Source organism: Pezoporus flaviventris, unplaced genomic scaffold (genome assembly GCF_033815535.1).
Source record: "Pezoporus flaviventris isolate CSIRO_AGI_PZ_B2104156 unplaced genomic scaffold, CSIRO_AGI_Pfla_v1 ptg000011l, whole genome shotgun sequence".
NCBI lineage: Eukaryota > Metazoa > Chordata > Aves > Psittaciformes > Psittacidae > Pezoporus > Pezoporus flaviventris.
Genome location: NW_026892559.1, coordinates 1,596,559 through 1,620,172, shown reverse-complemented (window position 1 = coordinate 1,620,172; position 23,614 = coordinate 1,596,559). Strand labels below are relative to the sequence as shown.

The 23,614-nt window shown below is 45.2% G+C and overlaps 1 protein-coding gene across 1 annotated transcript; it reads left to right on the top strand.

Moving 5' to 3' along the window:
• The first annotated feature begins 20 nt into the window (after window positions 1-20).
• ACO2 (aconitase 2) lies at window positions 21-23,033 on the top strand. The gene is made up of 18 exons (XM_061450720.1): window positions 21-161; window positions 6,482-6,624; window positions 7,691-7,949; window positions 10,184-10,276; window positions 12,675-12,833; window positions 13,228-13,378; window positions 14,631-14,735; window positions 14,998-15,089; window positions 15,363-15,468; window positions 16,279-16,436; window positions 17,570-17,643; window positions 18,324-18,435; window positions 18,630-18,752; window positions 18,961-19,116; window positions 20,267-20,458; window positions 21,352-21,484; window positions 21,787-21,908; window positions 22,537-23,033. Exons 1-18 carry the CDS (start codon window positions 126-128, stop codon window positions 22,678-22,680), a joined length of 2,358 nt encoding a protein of 785 aa, XP_061306704.1. The 5' UTR covers window positions 21-125; the 3' UTR covers window positions 22,681-23,033.
• The last annotated feature ends 581 nt before the right edge of the window (window positions 23,034-23,614 follow it).

Genomic DNA, 23,614 nt, shown 5'->3' with positions numbered 1-23,614 from the left:
GCGGATACTTCCCTGCCAGGACCTTTGCGACCCCGCCCCCGCGGCGACCCCGCCTGCGCGCCGGAGGTGTCAAAATGGCCGCGTGACGCCATCGGGGTGCGACCTTATCTTTGTCAGTGAACAAAATGGCGCCGTACTGTGTCCTGGCGGCTCGGCTCCGGGTGAGCGGCGCGGCGGAGGCGGGAGGGCAGCGGGAGGGAGGGAGGAGGGATGGACGGACACAGCCGGGGATCCGCGGCGGGTGCAGCGCCGGGAGCCGCCGGGCGGCCGCAGCCTCCCATCCGTCCTGTCCCCGCCTATGCCCGCCTCCTCGGGTAGGTCAGCGTGTCCCCGGCGCGGACCAGCGCTCCGTTTCTATGACAATGGCGGGGAGGCCGTGGCGGTAGTTCGGCCGCCTCCCGAGCCCCGGGGTAGGGCGCGCCTTGCCGCCTAGCCCTGCCGGCCTTCAAGGTGAGCGCAAGGTGAACGCGGCGGCAGGGCCAGGCCGCGTCCCCGCAACCTCCCCCGCCCCGGCGGGGAGGGATTGGTGTCAAGCCCTGGGCCCGGCAGGGCGGTGAGCGTGAGGGCAGGGGTCCTAACGGGGGAATAAAAAGCCTTTCCCGAGGGCGTGCCGTTTTCTTCCTCTCGTGTGCTGTTTCTGCCCGTTATCAGCGTGCAGCAGCACAAGGTGACTTTCCGTTGTGTGCATGAGCATGAAAGCTCTCCTTTGGCTACTTTGCTTCAAAATCCATACTTTTAATACGGACAGAGGCCCGGGTGGAAAAGATGCCAGCGTCTCTATATGAACGGGACCTAGGAGGACTGAAAAAGCAGCCTGGACAAGCACTTAAACTGCCTTTTTTTTTCTTTATCAAGACAGTGACAGTGATTCCCATAGTCTTGTCTATCATGACCTCTAAAAATCTGCCTGCAACATGAGCTCACCACAGAGGTTCTCTTACTCAGGACATTATTGTGCTTAATGTGTACTGAATTATAAAGATGTTGTGATACTTTAAAGCCTGGAAGGCAAATATCAGGACACGGTTTTCTTTTCTAGGGCTGCAAGCAGCAATAATGAAGCCTGTCCTCCCCTTAGTAAAGTGTGTGATGAAGTCAGGCAGTTTAGCTTCTCACCTTGCCATTTGTGACCTTGGCCAACATCTTCCCTTTTCTTAGGGAGCCGAAGTAAGAACTTGGCTTCTGGTATTCCAGAGTATTTTTGCAAAGCTTATTTCATGTTTTATATTACTTCCTTACTTTAGAGGTTGGTGTTTTAGTAAAGTATAGCTTTCTAAATTTAAGCAAAAGTTTCAGAATAGCACCATTTTAATTAACTTGATATATTCACTCTTAATTGTTAAATAGCTTCTAATTTGTCCTTGGAACAGAAATGACTACTCATAAAATGAAGGCAAATCCTTTATCAGGATAATGAATTGGTTCTCATTGTGTGTCATGGCATGAGAACAAGCAGTCATTTGCTAAGGTTAATATCTTATAATGGAAAACAAAAGCTGTGCTAGCACAGGGAACATGGGGAATTTAGTATTCTAGGAGACTGTCTTCTATTATCGGGCTCAGAGTATATGGGTTCCCACCTCCCGTCCCCCCATGTAAGACTAAATCTGTGATGGTCAGACATGATCCTAGGCGATCTCTTTAGGAGGCGCATTTTTTTTTGCCTGTGTGTATCAGCCTAGAGAAGAATCAATATGAAACTCACCTTGCCAGTCACTGTGATAGAGCCAGCATTGACCATGGCATATGTTATCAACATTGGTTCTACTCATCTCCTGAAGTGGTTTGGAATTGGAGCTACATAGGAAGCTTACCTCTGAGGCAAATAAATCGGAATTAGCCTGGTTTGGGATGACTGTCCTATTTAAAGTATTTCAGCCTCAAAGGGTCATGATCTTTTTCATGTCAAGCATAAGAGATGCTTTTAGTAGCATCCCATTTCTTGAGCCATGTTGGCAGCAGCACTGTAAAACTGTATAAACTATCTGAAGCATCAGGGGTTATTGAAGGCAAGTACTGAAATGATGTATGGGAGGCTTTGTGCATGCTGGCAAAAAGCAGTGCTGGCTAGAGCTAAACTGGTCTTCAGAACCCTAATTTTGGTTGCTCTTTAGAGGTGGGTCTAGAAAATCAGGCTGCATTTACAATTTGATTTGACCACACTGCTTTTTTTTTTTTTTACAGTTTGATTATACTGCACTGGGTTGATTTTATTTTTTTAAGCTGAATCATAGTGAATGTTGAAAACTTAGCCAGTGTTCTTAGGCCAGGGAGGATGAGGAAAAATGGCATTCTGCGTTTCAGCTGGTGTATCTAGGTCTGATTTCCCAGGTAGGAGTTCATGTTGCACAGTTGCTACTGTTTTGAACATGAGCTTTTGCTTACCGGACTTATCTGTCATATTTGCTGCTGAAATGTAAGTTAGTTTCTGAATTCAGACTCCTGTTGCATCTAGACTATTTACTGTAGTGAGCTAAATGCAAGGTAGCTAGCTTTTCAAGATGAGCTTTTAAAGTCCATAAAGATAAGTATTGGTTTTCTTAGAGATTTAAAAAATAATGATCCATTGTGCTGACTTTGGCTGGGTTAGAGTTAATTTTCTTCACAGTAGCTGGTATGGGGTGATGTTCTGGAGCTGTGCTGAGAACAGTGTCGATAACACGGGGGTTTTATAGTTACTGACGAGTAATGCTCCCAGAGTCAAGGCCTCTTCTGCCTCTCAGCCCACCCCACCAGCAAGCAGGCTGGGGGTGCACAGGTATTTGGGAGTGGGATACAGCTGGGACAGCTGACCCCAACTGACCAAAGAGATATTCTATACCATATAACATCATACTCAGCATATAAAGCTGAGTGAAGAAGGAGGAAGGTGGGGATGTTCGGAGTGATGGTGTTTGTCTTCCCAAGTAACCACTATGTATGACTGTGCTCCGCTTTCCTGGAGATGGGTGAACACCTGCCTGCCGATAGGAAGTGGTGAATGATTTCCTTGTTTTGGTTTACTTATTAAATTGTCTTATCTCAACCTGTGAGATAAAGTTTTCTCACTTTTACTCTTGCAGTTCTCTCCCCATCTCACCTGGGGCAGTGAGTGAGCTGCTGTGGAGTGCTTAGTTGCCAGCTGGGGTTGAAGTACTACACCCATTTAATAGGCTGGAGTTTTTGTGTCTCTTAAGGACCTGCCAGAATACTGATAGAGTTAGGAGCTCTGTAATGATTACTGCCATTTCTTCTGCTGCAATCTGACTAAAGACACTCAGGAGCTGGGATAACGGATTCAATGCCAGATGAGAGGAGATTACTTGGCAGTTGTTTGCTGGATGATCAGTCCCAGGAAATTGCCAGTTCCTGGATAAAAGCGGAAATGTATAGATTGTTGGCTCTGTTTCTCGGCTGTTGATCTCAAGGCACTTCTCACTACTCAGTAAAAAAACACCACAGAAGCCCCCCTAACCACCTACTATTTCAGCAAAGAGTGAGGCAGAACAGAATGGAAACTTAGTCTTGTGGCTTTTCCTTAATCTTATAGTTCTGCCCCTTCCCCCCCCCCCCCCCCCCCCCCATATCTAAGGATGCAGAGGAAAAAGGACAGTCAGAATCAACAAGCATAATGAGTGATATGTTGTAGATTCTTTATGAGGAGAGATTAGACTTTTGAACCAGGCAGTGTATGCTGTTGCTCACTGTTGGTGATGGATCCTTAGGCTTGCTGGACACCAACATGCCAACAGCCATACTGAATCAAATTAATTCCCGACAGAGTAGAGATGTGGGGTGAGATTCAGCTCCCAGTAAACTGAAGATAGCACTTTTTAATGGGCATCTATTAAAAGTCTTTTGTAGACAAAAATATTCTCTTATTTTCTGAAGTCGATTGGCCTAGGTGGTTATTTTTCCCCAGTCTTATTGGCCATCACAGAAACAGACCTTCAGTTTTCTAGATTTCTCTTGCCAGTCTCCATGTCCAGGCAGGATCCTTCCCCTCACCTTCCTGTCTTGGGTAGCCTGAAGGTGTGGTCAAGCAGAAATCGACTACTTTGCATTGCTACATCTGTGATTACTGTTTGAATAGTTATATAGTATTTGAATAAATACTGTGTTTTATTGAGCCGTCCCATGAAGTAAAAGGATAAAGATGTGTATGATCAGACTGGCAATATTTTAGCTGAAAAGCTTCTTTGTACCTCTCTTTGGAGAGCCCTGCTTCAGATTTTTATCATAATCGGCATTGGTCCCAAGAAAGACTAGAATGCTGTGAAGCCTCTGCCATGACTTTAATTTGCAAATCTGTTCTTCCGTACACTGAATTACAGTGAAATTTAGCTCTCAGTTTACTGGGTGACAAGGAGGAACTCCATTGGTCAGTTGTGTTACAGGGTTCTTTTGGGGCAGGGGAAGAAGGAATTACTGCAATAAATCAGAATGCCTTTCTTGGTCTAGTGAAGAGATTATTTTTCCATGAACAGTGATGAAATCCCTCAGTGTTTTTTTCCAGCCACTCCAGCTGTTGGAGATTATCACAAGAGAGTGGATACATAAAGACGTTCCCACAGCATTAATTGTACTGGGTAAATGCTTAAGTTGAAAAAGGGGGAAGCAGAAGAAAACAAACATAGGAGTTATGTGACTACTGGGTAAAGAGCATTTAGCAATGAGAAGCCTGGTAGTGTTTGGTTTGTTGGGAATGTTTTTCCTGATGGAAGAAGGAAAAGTCTCAGCTCTGACACGTGTGAATACGTTCTGGAAGTTCTAAGCTTCAAGAGCAGCACAGTGAAATTTGATGACTGGGTTTGATTTGCATTCCTGGAGGAGCAGTGCCCTCTCTTGTACTGCCATGTTCACTTACTTCAGATATGCTTTAGCGCAAGTGGCGTGCAGTTGTTACAGGTCTGTATTGCTCCTACCAAAAGGTGCATATCTAATAGTTTAGGATTGGTTGGGGGGAAAAGTAAACTGCACCTTTATTGCTGGTTTGCTGACTATTGTGATCTTGCCTGGGTTTCCTCAACTTTTTATCGTGTAAGATGCTAACGAATGTCATCACAAGGACAATAAAAGTTTTGGATAAAAATCAGTAACGTCTTATTGGTCAGGATTATTTCACGCAGTGCTTTCAATGGTGGCAACAAGAAGACTGGGAAAATATTTACAAGGAAAAATTAAAAATGCATGAGCAGATTTAAAGACTTGGCTAGCATTTTTGACAATGCAAAAAGCAGTGGTAGGTGCTGCAGTTGTGTTCTGCATAAGGAATATTTGCTGATTTACAACCATACATACAAAAGGAATATTTAGGGCAGTGCTGATGTGTTTATTAGCCTGTACTTTTGAAAACCTCATAATGCTGAAGTAAAGGATGAATATAAAAAAAAACAGGATTAAGATTAAGTGTAATACTGGAGGAGGAGGAACCCTGAACTCTTGTCTTCAGTCTGTTTCCAGATTTCCAGTGCTAATGACCGAGACTTTGAAAGGATGTAAGAAATGCATGTGCCAAATCCTTGTAAGTTTTTATGGAGGCTGCCCTCTGTCTCATTTTTCAAAGTTGCGTGAGAGCCTTTTAACCGTGGGCACTGTAAAGGTGCCTCCTTGTACCCTGCCCTTCTCCCATGTTCCAGGACTGTTTCACTGTGAGGGCTGCCAAGTGAAATTTGGACTTGCTTTCTTTCATCGTGTGCTGCTGCTGTGTTTAGCTCACAGTATAGTTCATCTGTCTTGCTGTCACCTGTAGGGCAAGTGCAAGGCTTTTCTTAAAGGAAGGGTGAGGATGCCTTTGTGAGAGAGAAGGTAAATAGCATGTAAGATCTGCACAGCCAGATTGGTGAAGCTGATGTTTGTTCCGTGTCTTGTCTTTCTCCTGCTCTGCATTGTGCCATAGACCAGGCATGTACATCCGTGTCACTGCCTGGCACTGAAATGCAGCTCACCTTATGTGGAAATACAGTCAGGTTTGTAACAGTATGCACGGACCCTGCACAAAGAACTTGGTGTATGGTGTTGGAACAGACTGGTATCTACTCGGTCCCATATTGTGTCACCTGCCAGACCTTCTATATGAACACAACGCCAGTGAGGAAATACAAACCTATGTCAGCTTGCTTTGGAAACTCCATGTGTTTTTCTCCACCATGGCTGTAATGTGTCAGGAGTATAGCAAACTGGTGTTTGCTTAAGAGTTATTTCATCGTTGCCTGAAAGCAGATTTCTCAGTGAAAGCATGAAGCATCTGGTGCTATAGATAGAGATGTAAAATAATTTAGTAAGTACTACCCATTCTATATAACCTGGTGCCTCACTTTTTAACATCATATGCAGTATTGTGCTATCAAATGTTTATCGGGTACCTTTAGAAACCTTTGCAATTTCCCTGTGTCTCAGGCTGTAGAATCCCAGGAGTAACAATTGAAAAACAATTGGTTTATTGATACATTATAGGAATTCATTCTGCCAGGTTTCAGCACTAACACTCTTCTTTTTCCAGCATGCCTTGAATAGCGGGATACGACGCTACCATGTTGCTCCTGTCCTCTGCCAGCGGGCCAAGGTGGCCATGAGCCACTTTGAGCCTAATGACCACATAAATTATGAAAAGCTGGAGAAGAACATCAACATTGTCCGTAAGAGGTAAGAGTGGAGGAGGAAACAGGGGAGGGCTCAGTGTGCAGAATTTAGCTCTGCAGTGACAGGAGAGAAGGAAAAAAATGTCACAGGGTTCTGGCATAGGAAATATTTAGTAGGGAGGGAAGCTTTGAGCAGTGGCAGTTGCAAATGTAGTGAAGCGTGAGTTACAGTGTCCCCATATAGTGGTGGGCACTGTGGGGAGGTTGAAGGTTACAATGAATCACTGCAACATGAAGAGAAACAGGGCAGTGCAGAGGAGGAGTTAGAGATGTCTCTGTCCTCTTAGTTTAATGCCCTCTTTGAGGAGCCTTCACATTGGCCCTTGCTCCTTTCTTGGGGAAGCAGTGTGTGGGCAGTGGTCATTATAGGCTAATACTCCTCTGCACTGTTTTGACAGTCAATGTTCTCCTGTGTTCTACTGTAGGCTTAGGCACGGAAAGGAGGGGTGGGAATTTGTAGCGTATGTAAACATAGTGACCTTAATCTGCTGATAGAGGCTTGTGTGCCTGCTAAGTTGTCGTTCCTGCTCCATTTACCTCAGCAGTGATTTGTATAACATGTCCTTCAGTCTTTGCATCCGTTGTTAAATGTGGTAGCTCTCATTTCTCGCCATTGTCTCTACTTAATTACTTCTCAGAAGGTCTCACCACTGACATAAATAGGTCCCTCAACTGATACAGTTGCAGGATGAAAGGTCTGAGGTCATGAAACAGCTTAGCTGTACTTGCTTGCTGTGGGATTTGGTATTTGCAAATCAAGTCTGACCTCTCTTTCCCCTCCACATTTGCTGTCCTGAGGTATGACTCAAGTAACAAGCAGAGTCAACGTTTCTTTTTCTCTACAGGAAGGTTATAAAAGAAAGCAATAAAGTGACATCAATCCATATACTTCTGAACTTTCTCTTCTGAGCCCTTGTTTTAGCCAGTGTTAATGCTGCAAGAAGAACATGCAGGTTTCTGTGTTATTAGTTCTTAACAGTCTCAGTTATATAGAGAAGCATTCTGTTACATGCTTAGAAGGACAAATGTTGAAGTAAACAAAATACAGATACTAAAATTCTTCTCCCCAGGCTTGACCGTCCCCTGACCTTGTCTGAGAAGATTGTATATGGACACCTGGATGACCCAGCCAAGCAGGAGATCGAGCGGGGCAAGACCTACCTGCGCTTACGGCCAGACCGTGTGGCCATGCAGGATGCCACTGCTCAGATGGCAATGCTACAGTTCATCAGCAGCGGGCTGCCAAAAGTGGCTGTGCCTTCCACCATCCACTGTGATCACCTCATTGAAGCCCAGTCAGGTGGTGAAAATGATCTTCGAAGAGCCAAGGTTACTATTGCAGAAGTGTAAATTCTCTCTGTTTGAAAGCCTCCTTCCAGTCGAAGGAAGAGTTTTCATTTTGAGTTTTTTCCCCCCAGAAGGACAGCCATGAATCAGATATGGTAACATTGCCTGTGTTGGTCAGTTCTGTAGCCAGGTCAGATGCAGCAAAGAAACAGAGTAAATGGATGTTTGGGAATTTTTCAGCTGAGAGTCATCATCACATGGTTTAATGGACCATGAATGTAGGAAAAGGTGGATTTAATGATGGAAGTCTGCATCATATGTGTGTTCTGAAGTGTGAGAAGATATTTTAGCTAAGGGAGAGGAAAAATCTTATTTCAGAGGGAGACAAAAGGAAGACAGATTTCTCTATATAGTTATGCTCTTCATGCCACAGTATGGGAGTGTGAAAAAAATCCTGAACATGCATCTGCATTGCACTGGTGTCTTATGTGAGGAGGGAGCAAATAGCTACTTTTGTTTCCCAAACTTTTTGCTAGAGATTAGCTGAAGAATGCTAACTGAAGCACGTGCAGCTTTCAGGGCTAGTGAGGGTAGGTATAAATGTGTATGGAAGCATGGAGGATGTTTTCTACTTGGGAGTTTCAATGTGGTGGTTGCGAAACTGCTGATTCACTGCCTTTTTAAAGTTCCCACTTACTGTTTTACTGCTTATTCCTCCATAGGGGCTTCTGTTAAATATAGACACATTCACCTCTGTCCTACATACCAAAATGCATTGGCTGAGGAGCAGCATGCTCTGAGCATAGTAGGGAGGTGGGGAAATCTTGTTACTCCAGGTAGACCAAGCTAAAGTCCACTGTTAGAGCCAGGAGGAATTGTGCCTTGGGTGTTGATACCAACATTTACAAACAGTAAACAGTTTGGGGGGGCTCAGTTGCATTTTAAGATTTCAGTTCATACCTATTTCTAGGTACTCCTGATGTTGAAGTAACTGCTTCTGGCTTCCTCCTTCAGGCCATAGTAAAGCCACTGTACCGCTGAGGAGTGAATTTGGGGAGTTCTCACTCCACTTGTCTCAACCCTAAGTTGTGCCCAAGTTGTGCAATTAAGAATTTGGACTTGGCAAATAAAACAGTTTCTTGTCTTCCCTTCACCTCCTGTCCTCCCCTTCCCCCTGTTTCTGCATTTATTTGTTCTCTGTAGTGCAATTATATTCGCTGCAGCCCTGAGCTGGGCTGAGCCCCTCCTTTGCCATCCACTCTGAGCAGAACAAGTAAAGGTCCTGCCGCCTTCTGACTCAGTTCTGCTGCTGCCAGTTGGCACACAATGAATGCTGGCAGGCCAGAGGGTGGTTTGGATCTGCTCCTGGCACATCAACGTGCTTTACTGGGGGAGGGATGCACAAACAGAGTGAAGTGACCCGACTCCCAGTGGAAAAGGAGGCTTAAAGAACTGCTGCTGCCTCATGGGAAACTTCAGCAAATGTGTGCTAAGACAATTCTTCCATTATCTCCAGTTTTCCCTTTCTCTTTATTCCAAAGGGTAGCTGCATGAGAACAGTCTGTTAAGAAACTCTCTCCTAGTGCTTATCTTATCTATTCTGCCACTCCTCTGCCAAGAGCTATCAGGATATAATAGTGTCATACTTCCTTGGCAACCCTGGTTATTCTCACAAGCAATTTTCACGGTGTGACCTCCACCAGTAATGGTGATAGTGCAGCAAGAAAGGCAGCATTGTGTGAGTCTTAGACAGCAGCCTTGGTGGAATGAGAAATGACACCCACTGACTCCCCTAGCAGAGAGCAGCTTTCAGTTCCATTTCTTAATCTGTGAAAATAAAGCCAAAATGCTTCTCTCAGTGCTTTGAAATGTCTGCAAAGCATCTGTAAAGCAAAAGGAACAGCTGATAGAGAAGGAAGCAGGGGGTAGAAGAAGAGAGGAAAACAAGTTTTTAAAATACCCAGCACCCTGAGAAGACAAGAAATGAGCAGAGCATTTTTTAATGCATTATTGGCAGGATTTTCCTTGTGCTGTTTGGAACTGGAAACTAAAAATGCTTTAGTAGAGCTACAAGTTGGATGACATTAAATGGGCTGTTACAACTGACTGGCAAGCAGTCTTGATCCTTTTTGGGTTTAGGAGTCCCTCTAGCTGCTACAGAACTGTGAGCAAACTAAAGACAGGCATGAGAGAGAAGGGAATGTGTTTGAATGAGCTCTTGATGTATGGAGGAAGAAAATGTGCTACTAATGCTCTGCATTTCCCTGTGTGAACAGGACATAAACAAGGAGGTGTACAACTTCCTAGCAACGGCTGGTGCCAAGTATGGAGTGGGATTCTGGAAACCTGGGTCAGGAATCATTCACCAGGTAAAGTGTGTGTGTATATGTTTACAATCTCTGAACATGCAGTGGCTCCTTTACTTTATGGTGAAGAGAAGACCTGAGGTGCACACCCTTAGAGAATGTCACCAGTTTGGGGAAACAACTTTCTTTCCTTGAGGTGGGCGAGTTTTCTTGCTTGCCCTCTCTTGGTTATCTTGACATCAGTGGTTTTCTGAAAGGTTATTTTGGTCAACCTGTAACCTGATGCGTGATTAGGTAGTGCCAACAGCGTGTCATGTGAATCATAGATGCTTGAAATATCATAACTGCTTGTGGGCTGCCTCCTCTTGGTATGATTGGGACAGTAAGGTGATGCCATGAAGCTGGCTGCACAGGGCTAATGTGGTAAGGAAAGCAGCTTTGGGAACATAGGGGTTTTTAGGGTTATTTTGTATGCACTTTTTTCCATATAAACCAGGAGGGTATGTGAGGGCACCAAACAGAGCAGGTTACTTTAGGTACTCAAGAATGGCAACACGTAAGGAGTTGCTACGTGAATTTGAATAAAATGCAGAGTGGTTTCCAGATCTGAGGTTCTGTTATTACAGCGCTTGCATCATAAAAGAACAGGACTGTCCAGGATAACATACCACTTAATGAGGCTTTTTGTTCTTTAAAACCAACACCTCTGACAGGATTTCCATAACTTGCTCTTGGTTGACTTGCTTTGTGGGTCTAGTAGGCATTTTAAGTGGTTCCTCTGAGTGCAGGCAGTCAAATCTGAGGTGTACCATGAAGCAAAAGGAGTGGAGAAGAGAATGGATAATTGGTAAACATCTTTTCAGCAGACAAATTGTGACTAAGTACAATTAAGAGCTTTCTGCTACGTTTTCTGAGATAAAAAACAAGGTTACCTTACTTTGGTGTGATACAACAGAGAAAGGAAACAGAAGAGGTGAACTCTCCAAAAGACTGTGGGAACACCTCAGGTCGTCTGTGCTCTGAAACCACTTGTAACATCTGTCACGTGGCAACATAGCTCTGTGCTGTGGTTACCAGCTTTCCTGGGGCAGACTTTCTCTGGCTGGAGAAAACTGGTTGTGTTGTACACCTTCAGAGTCCAGCTCTGGCAAAGTGAGACCTTGAAAGTGACCTTTCTTGGCACAAGTATGCAAATGTGAGCTACAAGCAAATGAAGCTGGAAGTACTAGAAGCAAACCCTTGGGTCTTCTCAATAGAGGGCCACCTTAGTTCTGCCCAAGCTGTTGTGTGATGCATATGCTCCAAGTTCTGTGCTTCCCAGAAGGGCAGTCCATAATGTTGGTATGGCACATATGGAGTGAGAACTTCATTAGCTTGAGTTTTATACTGTGTTGCTACCATAGAAAAATCACCATTTTAAATGAAAGAACTGTTTTGTGGTTTTGTTAATAGTTGAAGAGTCTTGTGTGGAATCAATAGCAGCAATAAGGGAAGGCTGGCCTCTTGGTGTATTTGTGAGGGATTCTTCTGGGTGATTAGATTTTGGCTGGCAGCACAGTTTGGAGGAGCCTGTTGGTATTCTACTGGTATGTGAGCATGAAGACTATGAAAGGTCTCACTAGCATTGGATAGGTGAACTGGCTTGCTCAGCAAGTTGATTAAGGGTGTGGAGACTAAGGAACAAGACTCTTGAGCCCTAACAAAGGTGACATCTTGGCAAAAGCCTAAACTGGAGGAAAAGAGTCTTCCAGTGAAAAAATGGAGATAGCTTTCTAAGTTTTCTTACTGTTCTGGGACTGAGACTTGGTACCTCATTGTGTCATTACATCCTCCACAAGGAGCTTGAAACAGAAGTGAATTTCCAGTCTAAACCAAATAGAAACTGGTTTTAGTTGGTTCTGGAAATTGGTACTGGAGCACCTCCCATGTGAAGATAGGCTGAGAAAGTTGGGGCTGTTTAGCCTGGAGAAGGCTGCGTGGAGACCTCATAGTAGCCTTCCAGTATCTGAAGGGGGCCTATAGAAATGCTGGGGAGGGACTCTTCATTAGGGACTGTAGTGATAGGACAAAGGGTAACGGGTTAAAACTTAAACAGGGGAAGTTTAGATTTGATACAAAGAGGAAATTCTTTCCTGTTAGGGTGGTGAGGCAAAGGAAGAGGTTGCCCACGGAGGTTGTGAATGCTCCATCCCTGGCAGTGTTCAAGACCAGGTTGGACGAGGCCTTGGGTGATATGGTTTAGTGTGAGGTGTCCCTGGCCATGGCAGGGGGTTTGGAACTTGATGATCTTAAGGTCCTTTCCAATCCTAACTATTCTATGATTCTGTGAAATACTTCGCTGCTCCTGAAATCCGCAAATGCAAACTGATCTAGATTATTATTCCTGTCTTCTTTCTTGCTGTCTTCTCCCTTTTTTCCCAACAAACAAGCAAGCAAGCAAACAATCCATGTTTATTTTCAGATCATCCTGGAGAACTACTCCTACCCTGGGGTTATGCTGATCGGCACAGATTCACACACCCCCAATGGAGGTGGCCTGGGAGGAATCTGCATTGGTGTGGGTGGAGCTGATGCCGTAGATGTCATGGCAGGAATCCCTTGGGAACTGAAGTGCCCAAAGGTAGGAGTAGAAGGAATACTAATCTTCAACGTGAAGGGTGAGATATAAGATGTATAAGAAACATGAATTTTCAGGCACTATATTTATATACCATTCTAGTCTTGTTTGTAACCCCACACTGGCTCAGACAGCTGGTCTGTGATTCATTGGTAGTTCTGAGTTTCCATTTCCAGCCTTTTTATTCAGGGACTGAGAGAGACAGGTGAGTGGGGATCTCCCCTGAGTTGGCCCCGTCAGTGATTTCAGCCCTTGTGCATGCGTTCTGCTACTTCAGGACTTTCTGTTCTTTGCTATTGTGACCACCCACATTCTTTGGAAAAATTCTGATGCGTTGTTTTGACTGCTGAAAGGAAATGGTGTCAGTATTTTATGTTTTTCCATTGTTGTTGTTCAGGTTATCGGTGTAAAACTGACTGGCAAGCTTTCAGGCTGGAGTTCTCCTAAAGATGTGATCCTGAAAGTGGCTGGCATCCTCACTGTCAAGGGTGGAACAGGCGCCATCATTGAATACCACGGGCCTGGTGTGGATTCAATCTCTTGCACTGGTGAGGCAATGCAAATCTCTTATCTGAGTGGAATGGTGTTGGATGTGAGTGTTGAGTTGTCTGTGGAGGCTGGGAACGGAATGAGGCAAGAAGTACTAAATGTCCTCCCTTAGCCTGGCCAGACAATTAGTACACGTCAAACTGGGAGAGTGGGTGAGAGTAGAATAACAAAATACCACTCCTTTTTGGTGAGAAAGTGACCTCTCTCCATTAAATCTTCTTGTGACTTTGAGAACACCGAATGGTTAATCATTAAGAGTCCTGTAAGATCGTGCATCAGGGTGAGAGTAAGGTGGAAGTATTCCCACATATGCTTGGAGAGTGGAGAGTCAGAGATGAAGATGACATTTTCATTTCAGCCTAAAAAAGGTCATCAGTAGAGGGAAGAAACATGTTGAAGGGAATACATGTGTGACAGCTGCTAGAGAAGATCAGTTTTAGAAAAGCAGGGCAGAGGGATGACCAGAAAGCAGCAGTTTGTAACATGGAGTCTTACATGAGCTAACTGTGGGTCTTGGGTGCTGAATTTGAACCTGTGGTCTGTAATGATGTTAGTTAGGACTGGATTATGAGAAGTGTCCCTTCCTTTGGCTTGGAGTGCAGCCTTCAAGCTGGGCTTTTCTCCATTTGCATGGCTTGGCTACAACTTTGAAAAAACTGAGAGTAATTTGGGATTTCTCTTTGAAATCAGAAGAACTTGACCTGTGATACCTGCTGCTAGGTCATTAAATGTAAAACAAGAGCTTCATTGCTGTGTCCTTGAAATGCATGGGTGATCCCACTGGCATGAGAAGATGGTTTGAGTATTTTTGTTGTGTTCTGTCACTGGACACTTTTTATTCAACCCATTAAATTTCTCACAGATTTCTGGCTCTTCCAGTAAAGGGACATGGTAGGGAGGGATGGGACACTCACTGCAGGTAGCAGAGATGCTGCTCACTGCTGTAAACATATTTGGTGCTCAGTGCAGACAGGGGTTTGGGTCCCTGTCATCACTTCCAGTATCTGCAAGAATCAGTGTAGCTTTCAGCTCCTTGCATGCAGAAAAGTCTGATTGCAGGCACAGAAATGTGACAGGCTGAGCCAGCCGTTAGGTAGTCAGCGTTTCCTCTGCTGTGGATTTAGGTTTCTGTTGCTAATGCCCTCATCTCTCTTGGCTTCTCTGTCTTTTCCATGGACTGACTTCTGGAGGATTGTGTGCCCTTGGACTTCCTCATTGACCCTGTGGTCTCTTCTCCCACTCCTACTCTAGGAATGGCAACAATCTGTAACATGGGGGCTGAAATTGGAGCTACCACATCCATCTTCCCTTACAATGACCGGATGAAGAAATACTTGGGCAAGACTGGGAGAGCTGGTAAGAGGGTTTGGGGGTTGAAGTGGGTAGAAGCACAGGTTCAAGTGAAGGTGTGTTCTGGGAGCAGCATCCTCCTACAACGGTGTTCATGGTGACTTCTGGCCGTGCAGGATCCTGTAGGTCATCTGATACAAGCAGGGAGTTTGTAGATGAAGTGGCTGGGGAAGTTATATGGTAGAGTTCCTGTGTTTAGTTGTTCCAAGCTTTTTCTTTTCCCTCGTATTTACTACGCTTTTCAGATCTCCCTTCTTTCTTATTCCAGACATAGCTGCACTAGCAGATGAATTCAAGCAACACTTGGTACCAGATTCTGGTTGTCATTATGACCAGGTGATAGAAATCAACCTCAGTGAGGTAAGGCTTCCTTCCTGCTTGCCTGTCTTGCATGTTGTAGTGTGACTCTGCTTTGTGTGAATGAGGACCAAACTGGGAGTTTGACATGACACTGCTGGTGCTGTGCTAGAACATAGGAAAAATGTTTAGGTCTGCTTCACTGACAGCTGCTGGTGTTGGTGTCTGAGAATCCTATTTAAACAGCTTCTAGGTAGAGCTATGAAAGGAATTTATTTGCTGCTGTGTTTTGGGGTTTTTCTTGGCTCCTGTAATTTCTGACTTTGTTTCTTAAAGCTGAAACCACATATCAATGGACCTTTCACACCAGACCTGGCGCACCCTGTGTCAGATATTGGTGCTGTGGCAGAAAAGGAGGGCTGGCCTGTTGATATCAGAGTTGGTGGGTAGCATTTGCTCTTTCCTCTGCCTTCATCCTTGTGGCATAAATGTTGCTGTCTTGGGATAAGCTGTTGGTCACATAGCTTGGGATCTAACCCTTTAATTACTGCTGTATGTCCTTTGACTTTGCCGCAGTGTCATCTCTTCACAGCTGTATGAATTTGCTGGGAAGAGCAGTGACCCCCTGGGCCATGTGTGTGGGATGAGATGTGGGATAGCTGGAGGGATTTGAATCTCAAGAGGCAGACAAGTGTATTTTCCTTCTTGGAAACTTTTGAATGATTGGGTTGAACATTACTGGTTGAAGAGCACCTTTGTTGAAAGTCTGTTGCATGGATTTGAGGTAACTGAAAGGGAATTTATTATTTTGCTGGTCAGCACAAAAATGCTGTCAGGATGGCACAGTATGCCCTCATGTGGTCTTCATACTGTGACAAAGGATGCTTTCCTTTCATCATTTCTTCCATTTCTTGATTGAAGCCTTTTCCGTCTTTGGAACAATACTTCTCTGTGTTAATTTGCTTAACCAAAGTGCAAGCAGATGACACTTGGATCTTGTAAAACAATAACCAGACTAGTGACCGGATAGTGTGTTCTGACTGTGCAACCTCCAAAGCTGGCCAAGGGATTGCTTGTGACCACAGTATGTTGCTGGGAGGCTTGGCAATGTTAGTCCTGAAACAGCTTCAGATTACTTGTCAGCAGAAAAGGCAGTTGTCCCTTGTTTTTTCTGCTGAGGAATGGGTCAGGCAGAAACTTCCTAGAACCTGGCCTGCAGTAACCACTTCCTTGTTTCTGTCAAACACCACAGGCTTGATTGGCAGCTGCACCAACTCCAGCTATGAGGACATGGGGCGCTCTGCAGCAGTGGCAAAACAGGCACTAGCACATGGATTGAAGTGTAAATCTAAGTTCACAATCACTCCAGGCTCAGAGCAGATCCGTGCCACCATTGAAAGAGATGGTTATGTGAGTATGGCTGCTCTTTACACTTAGGTGTTAAACTCTCTTCCAAAACAGTACTCATGAGTCCAGAAGTAACTAATGCAAACCAAAGTTAAAAACCTTGTCCTCACTTATCACTAGATAAGTGCCATTACTGGTGTGTTATGATGTCTGTGGGTCCTGTTGTCACCTTGACGGTGTTTTGACCTGCTAACTTTACTACCTGGGCGTATACAAATGGGGTTGGAACTGGGCAAAGCTGAGACAGTTACCAGGAGCTGGGCCCCTGAGGAGATAACAGTATGTATAGCAAGGGATGCCTCATGCTCCTGGGGCTCTGTGGGTGGCCATGGTTGATGATGGGCTAGTACCCACCTGCAATCCAGTCTTCTCCTTTAAGAACAGTTTAGGATGTGAGCATGCCCTTTTATTGGAAGGTGGTTCCCATTTTAGACTAAACTTATGGCAAAACTCGTATTTGATTTAAAATGAATGTTTCTGTAAAGGAACCTTCACCTGCTTTCTTCCCTATCCTGTGCAGGAAATCATGTTTTAATTAGTTCTGATACTTAGTAAATGTTAAGATGCTTGTCACAGCGTGGGGACCAAGTCTTTGTATGTGGACGCGTCCATCCAATGCTTAGTGCCTCCTCCAACCAAGTCTACAGTCATACCTTTCTTTAACAGCTGCTCTCTCAATAGAGTTGTTTGCTTAACAGACTGAGCAGGAACACACACCTCCTGCATGGTCACCAGTCCTCTCCTTATGCAGACAGGAAGTGTGTGCGATACCAATCAGACCAGATGCTGCCCTTCAGTCAAGTGTCTGTGGGTAGCTGCATTGCTCAATCTGAAGTAGGTAGTGAATGGGATCATCCTGGCAAGTCATCCTGTGCTCATCCCCAGCGTTAACTTACAGCTTCACTGGGATCAGCCCCCATGTATTTACAAAAGTGACTCAAAACGTGCAAGTGAAACAAGGAGGTGAATTTTCTCTGTTTCAAGGAAAAAGGAACAATACTTCTCTGTGGTGATTTGCTTAACCAAAGTGCAAGCAGGTGACACTTTCAAGACTGGCCTCCTCTTCCCCTGAAAGAGCAACCCCAGGAACTTATTCCAGGCTTTCTACCAGTAACAAAATTGTTCTTTGCCCTCAGGCAAAAATCCTGCGCGATGTTGGAGGACTGGTTCTTGCCAACGCTTGTGGGCCATGCATTGGCCAGTGGGACAGGTAAAGTGCAAGACCTCACTCTAGCTGTGTATCTTTTAGCTCCTGAAGTGCTCTGTGGAGTGAAATCCCGTTGTAAAAATAACACACTAGGAATTAAAAATTAAATGCTCAAAACCCCATTTGCCATAGCTGTCTGCTACACACTGGAGGAGGAGGAATCAAACACTGCAGGTCTACCCTGAGCCTTTAGATGAGTGAAGCTGCACAATGGCTACACCTGGAGACTTCTTACATAGGCAAAAAATGGGGTGAGATTTGTTATCTGTGAGAGGGTGGACTGGAGTTTTTATGGTCCTTTTAAAATAGGAAAAGTAAATTGGTCCAATTTCAGTCATTGGAGTGGCAGGGAGGAAAATTCCCAATAGAAGGGATGGGAGACATATACTCAAGTGGCTTTGTCATTGCTAGTGGTGGGATGTCCAAAGGCAATGAATGTACTTCATTGGCTGTTGTTTAAATAGTTCAACAGTGCACAATATGGGCTATGAAACCTACTCCAGGAGTCAGTGTCTGACTTGGTTTTGAGCCTCTGCTTAAGGGAGGAAAACATGTCCAGGCACTGATTCATGTCTCCAAAAGACAGGGATTGCTACCAAAACTAAGCTGGGGGATTTTAGCAAGTGAGACGTCTAGAAGCAGTATTCCCTTTGGATTTGTGAGCATGGTCCTTTCTTTCACAGGAAGGACATCAAGAAAGGAGAGAAAAACACAATAGTTACATCCTACAACCGGAATTTCACAGGTCGCAATGATGCCAACCCAGAGACTCACGCATTTGTGACCTCTCCAGAGGTAAGAAATAGGCAAAGTAGGGGTCATGGAATAGTTTAGGGTGTCAGGGAGCTAATTCCCCTGCCTGTAAAAGAGACCCAGTTTAGCTTGGTTTGTAGCTTGGCTGCTGGCTTTGGGACTGTTGGGTATAGGACTTTCAAATTAAGAGATGAGGAGTAAAATATGTCTTTAAATGTGTCTTTTTGTTCTTTCAGATTGTTACAGCCCTGTCCATTGCTGGCACTCTAAAATTTAACCCTGAGACAGATTACCTGACAGGAACAGATGGGAAGAAGTTTAAACTAGAAGCACCTGATGCAGATGAGCTGCCCAAGATGGTAACTGCTGGGTCTGGAGGTGGAGCGGAGCGGGGCAGGGGGAAGGCCTTTCACTATTAGTGTTTTATATGTAGTAAGGGAACTTCATGGAGTGACCTCCTTCTTAGGGTTAAAGCTAGAACAGATGCAGTTGTCTGTGTTGGCTGGTTCTCTTCATGTGCTGTTGGGAATGGCTGAGTCTGATGATTTTCCTTTCTTGTTTTTAAAGGCATTTGATCCAGGCCAGGACACCTATCAGTACCCTCCCAAGGATGGCAGTGGGCAGCGTGTGGATGTGAGCCCCACCAGCCAGCGTCTCCAGCTCCTTGAGCCCTTTGATAAGTGGGATGGCAAGGATCTTGAAGACATGCTGATCCTCATCAAGGTCAGTAGTGTAGTGGTGGAACACCAGCTATGACAGGACTGCTCAGACAGGGGGTTGCACATCAATTGCAAGAAGCTTTGGATGTGCCTTTGAGCTATCTGCGATTCCCTCCCCTACAACCACATTTCTGTGGGAAGTGAATCAAGGATTTTCCTCCCAGGTGTTTCCTTCTGATGCTTCTTTTTGTTATAACTAAGAGACTTTTCTCCTTTGGGCTAGTGGTTAGCTAGTGCTGTGAAAAATGAAGCTTGTTATACGATGTCATAGGATCCTACCCATACCATGCAGGCTGTGGAATTTGCCCCAGTTACAATCTGCAGTAGAAAGGTGGGTGGGTCCTTTAACTGGCATCTCTAATAAATACCTGACTGTTGTACGATGTGTTTTATCTGAAATGAGGTAGTTAAGAACTTCTCATCCATCAGTATGTGTGTTCTCCTCCCATTTTATATAAAATTACTTCACAATAGTTAAACATTGCATTTCAGTCTCTTAATGAAGACAAGGGTTTCTCTTCATTGCCTGTGGTGAGTTACCAGAATGAAAGCTTCAGTGAATACAGTGATTGGTTCTGAAATGCAGTCCCTTAGGAACTGGCCTTCAGGGACATTGCTGATTCTCAGTACACAGAGCCACAGGTACTCTAAAGGGCCATACTGAGCTGTGCTTGACACAAGCAATTCCTTTGCAAGCACCCTGGCACTTACCAGTTGGAAGACCATTATCTCTGGTTGGGAATTCTGTTCTTACAAGCTGAGGAGGCTTATGTGCAGTTTGGAAACTTAGAGGAAACACTTGGCATCTTGCTGGACTCCCCCAGCAGGGACGCTGAGCTGTAGCAAGAAGGGTTTAATTGCATTTTGTACCTGCAGAACCCGCTGCTGAGAGAGGAGAGGACATGGCAGGGAGGTGTCATGGCTAAGCTTGTTTTTGTGATTTACCCTTTGGAACAAAGGATGTTCTCCCTACCCAGCGCATGCAGAATGACCATTGTGTTCTGCCTTAAGAGTGCCATCATTCTGTAACAGATGCAGTTGTCTTGGGTTTGTGCCTTTAAAGGAGAAGTGAGGATTCTTCACAATGAAAGTACTGAGGAAGGGTCAAGTCACTGATGCATCCTAAGACATTCTTCTCTCTTACTGCCCTTTAGGTAAAAGGCAAGTGCACCACTGACCACATTTCTGCAGCCGGACCGTGGCTCAAATTCCGTGGCCATCTGGACAACATCTCCAACAACCTACTCATCGGCGCCATCAACATTGAAAATGGCAAAGCCAACTCTGTGAGGAACGCCTTAACCCAGGAGTTTGGCCCAGTCCCAGACACAGCCCGTTACTACAAGGTGAGGCTTTCTCCTGATGCATCCTGTTTTACGAGGATGTTTACATGTTGGGCAGCCTGTGCCAAGACTGAGGATCTCAGCCTCCAGCTCTGAAGTAACAGCAGCTGTGATTCACTCAGCTTTGAGGCTTTTTCTTGGGTCTTCTTCCTCTGATGATCGCAGTTCCTGTAGGTGGTTCTGTCCCTGCCTGCTATAGGGAAGAGGGTCTTGTGACCCAGAGGGTCACATATAATAATAGACAGAAGGGGAGGAACTCTTCTAGGCATGTGCACGCCTCAGAAGGCGTGGGTGTCATCAGAGTGGGACTAAATCTTGCCTCTTGGAGCATTTAACCTGTGACTAGTCTAATGTTTAAATATGTTCTAATCTTGTCCTCTTCATTCTTTAACGCTTGGCTTAGAATCTGAAGTTGTCCTTTTACCCTCTGGACAGCTTGGTAGGAGTCTCAGATTGCTTCTTCCAGTAGACAGAAGTTAAAATTTTCTTCATTGCTTCCAGAAGTAGAGCAGGGATCATGGCTGGTGTGAGTGCAGCTCTGACATAGGACCATGGAAAGAAAGGTGGCAGCAAAGATTTGCTTTGGTCTGTTGGAAGCGTTAAAGTGGCTGTTGGGAAATATTTGGTTGTCACTTGCTTTCAAACTTGGAGTGATGCCCCCAGTTTCAAGAAGATGTGCAAGTGCCTGAATACCCATACACTCCCCCCCCCCTTCCATTTTAAAAGCTAATTTTAAAGAAGGCTGAGTTAATCCCAAAGGGAACCTTCTGGGAGAAGGTGTCATAGCACAGCTACATCACTAGTGCAGCACTGGAATTAGATGTGTGGGTGGATATTTATTGTTAATTCCTCACTTGAGTGACTGCAGAAATGCAAATCTCTTTCGTTTGTCACAGAAAATGGGTGTCAAATGGGCAGTTGTTGGGGATGAAAACTATGGTGAGGGATCAAGCCGAGAGCACGCAGCCTTGGAGCCACGTCACTTGGGGGGCAGGGTCATCATCACCAAGAGCTTTGCCAGGATCCATGGTGAGTCACATTTCCCCTGTGATCTGTGTAAACAGGATGTATTTGGTTTGCGTGGAAGTGGTGTTTACCTTGCCCCACTGTCAACACCTCTGGGCACAGACTCTACCTCCTGATAAATGGTGAGGTCCCTCTGGTCAGGAATCCTCTTGTGGATCTAGTTAGATGTGACACAAACAGCGGAGATCCTGATTTTACTACAAAGATAGTAACTGTTGCTGGAACGCTACTCTGAGTGCCAGAAAGTAATTCTGATCTGCTGCAGTGTGTTGTTACAAGTGTGCTTGGTGGTTTGTTCTCTGCAGAAACCAATCTGAAGAAGCAGGGTCTACTGCCTCTCACTTTTGCTGACCCAGCGGACTACAACAAGATTCATCCTGTGGACAAGCTCAGCATCGTGGGGCTGGCAGACTTTGCACCTGGGAAGGTAACTTCTCACTGCACTCCATGGGCAGGGATGTGCCAGTACTGGGGAAGGATGTCAGGAGGGGCCAGAGGCAGCACAGGTGCTGCTGGGCAGTGTGGCCAGGCAGCCATGTGAGGAGCTTGACTCTAACGGTGCAGGGGGCCGGAGAGCAAGTCAGACTCAGAGTGCATTATTCTGAACAGGTATGAGAAACCCTGGTATGGTGGTGTGAATTCCTGGACTTGCTGCCTTAAGCACCCGTGTTCCCTGCAAGGAACTGGGACCACAGTTTGGGCTGAAAGGGACCTCAAAGCTCATCCAGTCCCAGCCCCCTCCCATGGGCAAGGACACCTTCCACTAGACCAGGTTGCTCCAAGCCCTCTCCAACCTGACCTTGAACACTGCCAGGGATGGGGCAGCCACAGTTTCTCTGGACAACCTCTGCCAGGGCCTCACCACCCAAACAGGGAAAAATTTCTTCCCAGAATTTCTTCCCAGTATCTGATCTATGTCAAGACCCACCCTGAGCTACAATTTTCCATTTTCAACTCTTTGGAAACATGTAGGAATTTTCCTGTGAGAATTCAAATAATTTGCTCCCTTTTGAAAGAGAAGGGGGGGGGGAATAAAATCTGTCTTCTTCCTTTAGCCTCTGAAATGCATCATCAAGCATCCCAATGGGAGCCAAGAAACAATCATGCTGAACCACACCTTCAACGAGTCGCAGATAGAGTGGTTTCAAGCTGGCAGTGCCCTGAACAGAATGAAGGAGCTGCAGCAGAAATCCAGCTAAATGTGCACAACGTGCCCTGTGCACTGGACTCGATTCCGCTTCGGCATTTTCATCAAAGTGCAATTCCATGCCTCCTGTTGGAATAAATGTCTGATCAAATGTAACCATAGCTTCCTTTTGTTATGGTACTTCCTCTTCACTGACACTATGAAAAGGGAGTGCAGCTAGGCTTACTTTTGTCTTTTAAACTCCCTTTTTCTATTTTGGCTCAGTTTCAGTTGTCCCACAGTTATTTATATTTGAAAATGACCGGCTAAGGTGGGTTTTGTCTGTTCGGTTGGTTGTTTTCTGCCCATTCATTTTACTGATGGCTAAAGATTAAAAATGAAAATAAAGAATGTGACCATCTCTTCTGCCTTGTGTTATTATTATATTCATAATCCTGCTCTTCAGCCCCTGCTTCCCCTGTCACTTGCTGGAAGAGTGGGAAAGAATTGCTTGGAGATATAGGATGGTACCTGCCTTCTCCACAACAGGAGCCTGAGGTTGAGGAGTATCCTGTTAGAACAGCATCTAAATCCATGCAGCTACCAGCTCCCTCCACTTCTGGGAGCTCTGACCCTGTGGAATGAGAGCTGAGATGTTTGAAGGTACCTGGACTTTTTGCTACCCCACAACAGCCCCTTATGCTGCTGAGGCTCTAACTTGCTTCACCCAAATCTCCACTGCTACAGCCAGCTGGGGTTTCTGCAAGCAGTTTCTTCCATGGCTGGATGTCTGAGCACCACTGCGCTCTCTCTAAGCTTATTGTCTGAGCAGATGGACCTCAGTTCCTATGTGAACCTGAAGAATTCCAGGCTCCCTTTTAATTAGGGCAATGCACCAGGAATAACAGTTCAGAATTAAGGGGTTCTAACACCACTGCAGGGAGGGTGCTGGTGACTCAGGCTTTGTTTTCCCAGTTGGAGGTTAAGCAGGCCCACTATCCCAGGGA

Bases quoted from the DNA above. Each gene is read 5' to 3' on its own strand.
- ACO2 (XM_061450720.1), top strand. From the start codon at position 126: ATGGCGCCGTACTGTGTCCTGGCGGCTCGGCTCCGG. The intron at 10,277-12,674 runs GTAAAGTGTGTG...GTTTATTTTCAG, and splicing joins GGTCAGGAATCATTCACCAG to ATCATCCTGGAGAACTACTC. The intron at 15,469-16,278 runs GTGGGTAGCATT...CAAACACCACAG, and splicing joins GCCTGTTGATATCAGAGTTG to GCTTGATTGGCAGCTGCACC.